The 8,892-nt window shown below is 72.5% G+C and overlaps 1 protein-coding gene across 1 annotated transcript; it reads right to left on the reverse strand.

Annotated features, from left to right (window-relative positions):
• Positions 1–634: 634 nt before the first annotated feature.
• Positions 635–8,398, reverse strand: PSMB6 (proteasome 20S subunit beta 6). The gene is made up of 6 exons (XM_082339319.1): positions 8,267–8,398; positions 7,120–7,187; positions 6,063–6,194; positions 4,935–5,064; positions 2,375–2,519; positions 635–808 (listed from the first exon to the last, which is right to left on the reverse strand). The coding sequence occupies exons 1-6, from the start codon at positions 8,342–8,344 to the stop codon at positions 672–674; spliced, it is 690 nt and encodes a 229-aa protein (XP_082195445.1). The 5' UTR covers positions 8,345–8,398; the 3' UTR covers positions 635–671.
• Positions 8,399–8,892: the final 494 nt, after the last annotated feature.

Below are 8,892 nucleotides of genomic sequence, written 5' to 3' on the forward strand. Positions count from 1 at the left end.
GGGACCCCCACACCCGGGGGGACAGGAGGGGACCCCCATACCCGGGGGGACAGGAGGGGACCCCACACCCGGGGGTGACAGGAGGGGACCCCACACCCAGGGGGGACAGGAGGGGACCCCCATATCCAGGGGTGACAGGAGGGGACCCCCACACCCGGGGGTGACAGGAGGGGACCCCCATATCCAGGGGGGACAGGAGGGGACCCCCACACCCGGGGGGACAGGAGGGGACCCCACACCCGGGGGGACAGGAGGGGACCCCCATATCCAGGGGTGACAGGAGGGGACCCCCACCCCCAGGGGGGACAGGAGGGGACCCCCATATCCAGGGGGGACAGGAGGGGACCCCCACACCCGGGGGGGACAGGAGGGGACCCCCATATCCAGGGGGTGACAGGAGGGGACCCCCACACCCGGGGGGACAGGAGGGGACCCCCATATCCAGGGGGTGACAGGAGGGGACCCCACCCCCGGGGGGACAGGAGGGGACCCCCACACCCAGGGGTGACAGGAGGGGACCCCCATATCCAGGGGGTGACAGGAGGGGACCCCACCCCCGGGGGACAGGAGGGGACCCCACACCCGGGGTGACAGGAGGGGACCCCACACCCAGGGGGGACAGGAGGGACCTGGCTGTGCCGGGCCGGAGCCGTTTATTGCCGCCGCGGCCCTCAGAGCGGGGGGCCGCCCTCGCCCCCCGGCAGCTCGGGGCCCGCCAGGACGCTGCGCTCCACCCCGGCCTCGCTGATGGCCGCCAGCCGGATCACCCCGCCGCTGGAGCCGTCCCTCGCCATCGCCAGCGCCAGCGCTGCGGGACCCGCCAGGTCAGGGACCCCCAACCCCCGGGACCCCCAAACCCCGCACCCCAACCCCCCGGGGCCCCGGACCCCCCCGGGACCCCCGACCCGGGGCCCCCCCAAACCCCTCTGGGTCCCCCCCAAGGCCCCCAAAATCCCTCCATGTCCCCCCTAAGCCCCCCCCATGTCCCCCCAAAATCCCCTCTGTGCCCCCCTCAAACCCCTCCATGTCCCCCCAAAACCCCCTGGGACCCCTCCAAAACCCCCCTGTGTCCCCCCCAAGGCCCCCGGAACCCCTCCATGTCCCCCCTAAGCCCCCCCCCCAAACCCCCAAAAATCCCCTCTGTGCCCTGCCAAAACCCCCTGGGACCCCTCCAAACCCCCCTGTGTCCCCCCCAAGGCCCCAGAACCCCTCTGGGTCCCCCCAAACCCCCCATATCCCCCCCAAACCCCTCTGGGTCCCCCCCAAACTCCCCTCGGTCCCCCCCAAGCCGCCAGAACCCCTCCATGTCCCCCCTAAGCTCCCCCAAACCCCCCAAAATCCCCTCTGTGCCCCCCCAAACCCCCCTGTGTCCCCCCCAAGGCCCCCAAAATGCCTCCATGTCCCCCCTAAACCCCCCCATGTCCCCCCAAGCCCCCCCATATCCCCCCAAAACCCCTCTGTGTCCCCCCAAGCCCCCCCATATCTCCCTCAAAGCCCCCCCAACCCCCCCTGTAGCCCCCCAAAACCCCTCTATGTCCCCCCAAGCCCCCCATATCCCCCCCAAAACCCCTCTATGTCCCCCCAAGCCCCCCATATCCCCCCTCAAAGCCCCCAAAGCCCCTCTGTAGCCCCCCCAAATTCCCTCATCTCCCCCCAAAACCCCTCTGTGTCCCCCCAAACCCCCCATATCCCACCCAAACCCCTCTGTAGCCCCCCCAAATTCCCCCATATCCCCCCCAAAACCCCCCGTGTCCCCCCCAAACCCCCCATATCCCCCCCAAAACCCCTCTATGTCCCCCCAAGCCCCCCATATCCCCCTCAAAGCCCCCAAAGCCCCTCTGTAGCCCCCCCAAATTCCCTCATCTCCCCCCAAAACCCCTCTGTGTCCCCCCAAACGCCCCCGTGTCCCCCCCAAACGCCCCTGTGTCCCCCCCAAACTCCCCCATATCCCCCCCAAAACCCCTCTGGGTCCCCCCAAACCCCCCATATCCCCCCCAAAGCCCCTCTGTAGCCCCCCAAATTCCCTCATCTCCCCCCAAAACCCCTCTGTGTCCCCCCAAACCCCCCATATCCCACCCAAACCCCTCTGTAGCCCCCCCAAATTCCCCCATATCCCCCCCAAAACCCCTCTGTGTCCCCCCAAACCCCCCATATCCCCCCCAAACGCCCCTGTGTCCCCCCAAACCCCCCATATCCCCCCCAAAACCCCTCTGTGTCCCCCCAAACCCCCCATATCCCCCCCAAAGCCCCTCTGTGTCCCCCCCAAATTCCCCCATATCCCCCCAAAACCCCTCTGTGTCCCCCCAAGCCCCCCATATCCCCCCCAAAGCCCCCCCAAACCCCCCCATGTCCCCCCCGCGCCCCCCCCGCGCACCGCGGGCGACGAACTCCTGGCACTGGGCGCGGGTCATGGCGGGGCGGAAGGCGGCGTCCAGGAACCCGTAGATGTAGGAGCTGCCCGAGCCCCCCACCGCGAAGGGCTGGCGCAGGAGCAGCCCCCCCATGGGCACCGCGTACACCTGGGGGGTATAGGGGCTATAGGGGCTGTGGGGCCGCGGGGGCCGCGGGAGCAGCCCCCCCATGGGCACCGCGTACACCTGGGGGGTATAGGGGCTATAGGGGCTGTGGGGGCCGTGGGGGCCGCGGGAGCAGCCCCCCCATGGGCACCGCGTACACCTATGGGGGGTATAGGGGCTATAGGGGGTATAGGGGCCGCGGGAGCAGCCCCCCATGGGCACCGCGGACACCTATGGGGGGTATAGGGGCTATAGGGCTGTGGGGGCCGCGGGAGCAGCCCCCCATGGGCACCGCGTACACCTGGGGGGTATAGGGGCTATAGGGGCTGTGGGGGCCGCGGGAGCAGCCCCCCATGGGCACCGCGGACACCTGGGGGGTATAGGGGCTATAGGGGCTGTGGGGGCCGCGGGAGCAGCCCCCCATGGGCACCGCGGACACCTGGGGGGTATAGGGGCTATAGGGGGTATAGGGGCCGCGGGAGCAGCCCCCCATGGGCACCGCGGACACCTATGGGGGGTATAGGGGCTATAGGGGCTGTGGGGGCCGCAGGAGCAGCCCCCCATGGGCACCGCGTACACCTGGGGGGTATAGGGGCTATAGGGGCTGTGGGGGCCGCGGGAGCAGCCCCCCATGGGCACCGCGGACACCTGGGGGGTATAGGGGCTATAGGGGCTGTGGGGGCCGCGGGAGCAGCCCCCCCATGGGCACCGCGTACACCTATGGGGGGTATAGGGGCTATAGGGGCTGTGGGGGCCGCGGGAGCAGCCCCCCCATGGGCACCGCGTACACCTGGGGGGTATAGGGGCTATAGGGGCTGTGGGGGCCGCGGGAGCAGCCCCCCATGGGCACCGCGGACACCTGGGGGGTATAGGGGCTATAGGGGGTATAGGGGCCGCGGGAGCAGCCCCCCATGGGCACCGCGGACACCTATGGGGGGTATAGGGGCTATAGGGGCTGTGGGGGCCGCAGGAGCAGCCCCCCATGGGCACCGCGGACACCTATGGGGGGTATAGGGGCTATAGGGGCTGTGGGGGCCGCGGGAGCAGCCCCCCCATGGGCACCGCGGACACCTATGGGGGGTATAGGGGCTATAGGGGCTGCGGGGGCCGCGGGAGCAGCCCCCCCATGGGCACCGCGGACACCTATGGGGGGTATAGGGGCTATAGGGGGTATAGGGGCCGCGGGAGCAGCCCCCCATGGGCACCGCGGACACCTATGGGGGGTATAGGGGCTATAGGGGCTGTGGGGGCCGCGGGAGCAGCCCCCCCATGGGCACCGCGGACACCTATGGGGGGTATAGGGGCTATAGGGCTATAGGGGCTGTGGGGGCCGCGGGAGCAGCCCCCCCATGGGCACCGCGTACACCTGGGGGGTATAGGGGCTATAGGGGCTGTGGGGGCCGCGGGAGCAGCCCCCCATGGGCACCGCGTACACCTGGGGGGTATAGGGGCTATAGGGGGTATAGGGGCCGCGGGAGCAGCCCCCCATGGGCACCGCGGACACCTATGGGGGGTATAGGGGCTATAGGGGCTGTGGGGGCTGCGGGAGCAGCCCCCCATGGGCACCGCGGACACCTATGGGGGGTATAGGGGCTATAGGGGCTGTGGGGGCTGCGGGAGCAGCCCCCCCATGGGCACCGCGGACACCTGGGGGGTATAGGGGCTATAGGGGCTGTGGGGGCCGCGGGAGCAGCCCCCCATGGGCACCGCGGACACCTATGGGGGTATAGGGGCTATAGGGGCTGTGGGGGCCGTGGGGCAGCAATGGGGGGCTGAGGGGGCTGTGGGGCAGAGAGAGGAGGGCCGTGGGGCTGGGGGACGCTATGGGGCAGAGAGGGGGACGCTATGGGCAGAGAGGGGGATGCTGGGGGGTAGGAGGGGGACGCTATGGGGCCGGAAAGGTCACAGTATGGGGCGGGGGGGGACACGCTATGGGGCAGAGGCCCTCACTATGGGGCAGTGGAGGGTGCTGTGGGGCAGAGGGGCCGTGCTATGGGGCAGAGGGGCCGTGCTGTGGGGCAGGGAAGCCACACTACAGGGCAGAGGGGCTGTGCTATGGGGCAGACGAGGGCACTATGGGGCAGCAGGTCCCGCTATGGGGCAGAGGGGCTGTGCCATGGGGCAGAGGGTCCCGCTATGGGGCAGAGGGTCCCGCTATGGGGCAGAGGGGCCATGCCATGGGGCAGAGGGTCCCGCTATGGGGCAGAGGGTCCCACTATGGGGCAGAGGGGCCGTGCCATGGGGCAGAGGGTCCCGCTATGGGGCAGAGGGTCCCACTATGGGGCAGAGGGGCCCACTATGGGCACAGAAGAGCACTATGGAGCAGAGAGGCCCCACTACAGGGCAGGGAAGCCACACTATGGGGCAGAGGGTCCCGCTATGGGGCAGAGGGTCCCGCTATGGGGCAGAGGCCCCCACCTGCCCCCCGCGCCGTGGGTCCCAGCCGGCCACGATGACGCCGGCGCTCAGCTCCTCCCGGTAGCGGTAGCAGCTCTGCTGGAAGAGGCGGGCGGCCGTGCGCACCCGCGGCGGCTCCTCCAGCTCCACGCTGGGGGGGGGGCAGCTGTGGGGCTGGCCCCACACCGCCCGCCCCACCCCCCCTGCCCCATGGCACCCCATCCCACACCACCCTGCCCCACACCCCCCTGCCCCACGGTGCCGGCCCCACACCACCCTGCCCCACAGCACCCCATCCCATGGCACCCGCCCCACGGCTCCCTGCCCCACGGCACCCGCCCCACACCACCCACCCCACACCGCCCTGCCCCATGGCACCCGCCCCACAGCACCCACCCCACACCTCCCTGCCCCACGGTACCCAGCCCCATGGCGCCCACCCCACACCTCCCTGCCCCACGGTGCCCAGCCCCACAGTGCCCACCCCACACCTCCCTGCCCCCCGGCGCCCTGCCCCACGGCTCCCTGCCCCCCGGTGCCCAGCCCCACAGTGCCCAGCCCCACACCTCGCTGCCCCACGGCGCCCTGCCCCACGGCTCCCTGCCCCCCGGTGCCCAGCCCCACAGTGCCCAGCCCCACACCTCGCTGCCCCACGGCGCCCTGCCCCACGGCTCCCTGCCCCCCGGTGCCCAGCCCCACAGTGCCCAGCCCCACACCTCGCTGCCCCACGGCGCCCTGCCCCACGGCTCCCTGCCCCCCGGTGCCCAGCCCCACAGTGCCCACCCCACACCTCCCTGCCCCCCGGCGCCCTGCCCCACGGTACCCAGCCCCATAGCGCCCACCCCACACCTCCCTGCCCCACGGTACCCAGCCCCATGGCGCCCACCCCACACCTCCCTGCCCCCCGGTGCCCAGCCCCACAGTGCCCACCCCACACCTCCCTGCCCCACGGCGCCCTGCCCCACGGCTCCCTGCCCCCCGGTGCCCAGCCCCACAGTGCCCACCCCACACCTCCCTGCCCCACGGCGCCCTGCCCCACACCTCCCTGCCCCCCGGTGCCCAGCCCCACAGTGCCCAGCCCCACACCTCGCTGCCCCCCGGCGCCCTGCCCCACGGCTCCCTGCCCCCCGGCGCCCGCCCCACACCCACCTGTGGAAGGCCAGCTGATAGGCCACGGCGTCGGCCACCGCCTGGGTGTCGGCGGCGGAGCCCGAGCGGCAGCAGAAGATGCGGTCGTGGACGGGGGTCAGTTTGTCCGTCACCCGGTTGGCCACGTACGACCTGCGGCGGTGACGTCACCGCGACGTCACCGTGACGTCAGGGCGGCGCCACAACAGCCCCCCCCACACCCCCCCTTCCCGCGGTGTGGGGCGGGGCTCCCAGCAGTGACAAGGCAGGGGACGCTGCCGGGACAACCGCGTCACGGTGACAACCCTGTCCCGGTGACAACCCTGTCCTGGTGACAACCGCGTCATGGTGACAACCCTGTCCCAGTGACGACTGCGTCACGGTGACAACTGCGTCACGGTGACAACCCTGTCCCGGTGACAAACCGCATCATGGTGACAACCGCGTCACGGTGACAACCCTGTCCCGGTGACGACTGCGTCACGGTGACAACTGCGTCACGGTGACAACCCTGTCCCGGTGACGACGGAGGGGCTGGGGACGCCTGGCGGCCCCTGGGACCGTCCCCAGAGACTGTGAGTGACGTCATGATGACGTCACGGTGACAGGCGCCGGGTGACAACCGCGTCACGGTGACAACCCTGTCCCGGTGACGACGGAGGGGCTGGGGACGCCTGGGGCGACCCCTGCAGCCCGGAAGTGACATCCCGGTGACATCACGGGTGACACCATGGCGCTAGGCTGCGGGTGACGGCCCCGTGACAGGCGTCACGGTGACAACCGCGTGACGGTGACAACCGCGTGACGGTGACAGCGGAGGGGCTGGGGACACCCGGTGGCCCCTGGGACCGCCCCAGAGGTTGGCAGTGACATCACAGTGACGTCTTGAGGTGGCGTGGTGATGTCATGGGTGACGTCGTGGGTGACGCTCACAACCCTGTGACGAGGGACCCGGTGACACCTGCGTCCCACTGACGTCCCCAGGCCTGGGGACACCCGGTGCCCCCTCCCCCTGCCCCCAGCCCCCCGTGACGTCACCGGTGACATCACCGGTGACGTCACAGGCGGCGCCCCTCACCCGGTGGTGGTGCGGGAGTCGGCCCCGATGACGACGCCCCCGTCGAACTCCACCGCCATGATGGTCGTCTGGGGGGAGGGGCGGCGTCAGGGCGGGGCACGGACCCCCTGCCCCACAGCCCCGCCCCCTGCCCCACAGCCCCACCCCCTGCCCCATAGCCTGCCCCATAGCCCCGCCCCTGCCCCATAGCCACGCCCCCTGCCCCGCCCCCGCCCCACAGCCCCGCCCCCTGCCCCACAGCCCCGCCCCCTGCCCCATAGCCTGCCCCATAGCCACGCCCCTGCCCCATAGCCACGCCCCCTGCCCCGCCCCCTGCCCCATAGCCCCGCCCACTGCCCCATAGCCCTGCCCACAGCCCCATAGCCCCTCCCACAGCCCCACAGCCCCACCCACAGCCCCACAGCCTGCCCCATAACCCCGCCCACAGCCCCATAGCCCTGCCCCACAGCCCACCCCACAGCCCCACCGCCTGCCCCACAGCCCCGCCCCCTGCCCCACAGCCCCGCCCACAGCCCCATAGCCCTGCCCCATAGCCCCGCCCCTGCCCCACAGCCTGCCCCATAGCCCCGCCCCCTGCCCCACAGCCCCATAGCCTGCCCCATAGCCCCGCCCACAGCCCCATAGCCCTGCCCCCTGCCCCACAGCCCACCCCACAGCCCCACCGCCTGCCCCATAGCCCCGCCCCCTGCCCCATAGCCCCGCCCACAGCCCCATAGCCCTGCCCCATAGCCCCGCCCCTGCCCCACAGCCTGCCCCATAACCCTGCCCCCTGCCCCACAGCCCCACAGCCTGCCCCATAGCCCTGCCCCCTAGCCCCATAGCCTGCCCCATAGCCCCGCCTATAGCCTGCCCCACAGCCCCGCCCACAGCCCCACAGCCCCGCCCCTGCCCCACAGCCCCGCCCACAGCCCCGCCCCCGCCCCACAGCCTGCCCCATAGCCCCGCCCACAGCCCCCCAGCCCCGCCCCCTGCCCCCCATATGGGTCCCCCCCGCCCCACAACCGCCCCCCCCCGCCCCCATAACTGCCCCCCACGCGGGCCCCCCCCGCCCCCCAGCCGCCCCCCCGCCCCCCCCGCGGTCCCGCCCCGCCCCCCAGCCGCCCCCCCCCCGCGGGCCCGCCCCCCCCCGCCCCCCCGCCCCACTCACGCCGGTGCTGACGGCCTCCCTGCCCCACTCCGGCTGCGGCCCCGCCGCGCCCGCCCGCACCGTCACCGCCGCCGCCATCTTCCCCCGCGCTTGACGGCTTTTGGCGCTTTACGGCAGCCGCCGCTTTCGCGGGGAGGGCGCGCTTTACGGCAGCGGGGCAGGCGCGGCGGAGCGGCAGCCGAGCTTTACGGCAGCGGGGCGCCCGCCGCGCTTTACGGCAGCGGGGCAGCCGGCGCTTGGCGCGGCTCCGCCCCCGCACAGAAGGGGGCGTGGCCGGAGCTGTCAATCACAGCTGACCCCGCTGACCCCTCCCCTCCCCGCCAGGGGGCGGGGCCAGGACTCGCGGCGGGGGGGGGCGTCAGCGACCCCCCAGTGCCCCCCAGTGCCCCCCCAGTGCCCCCAGTCCCCTCCAATACCCCCCCAGTAAACCCCAGTGCCTCCCAGTAACCTCCCAGTGCCCCCAGTCCCCTCCAATACCCCCCCAGTAAACCCCAGTGCGCCCCAGTAACCTCCCAGTGCCTCCCAGTCCCCTCCAATACCCCCCCAGTAAACCCCAGTGCGCCCCAGTAACCTCCCAGTGCCCCCAGTCCCCTCCAATACCCCCCCAGTAAACCCCAGTGCCTCCC

Source organism: Platalea leucorodia, assembly GCF_965183815.1.
Source record: "Platalea leucorodia genome assembly, contig: HAP1_HAP1_SCAFFOLD_712, whole genome shotgun sequence".
Lineage (NCBI taxonomy): Eukaryota > Metazoa > Chordata > Aves > Pelecaniformes > Threskiornithidae > Platalea > Platalea leucorodia.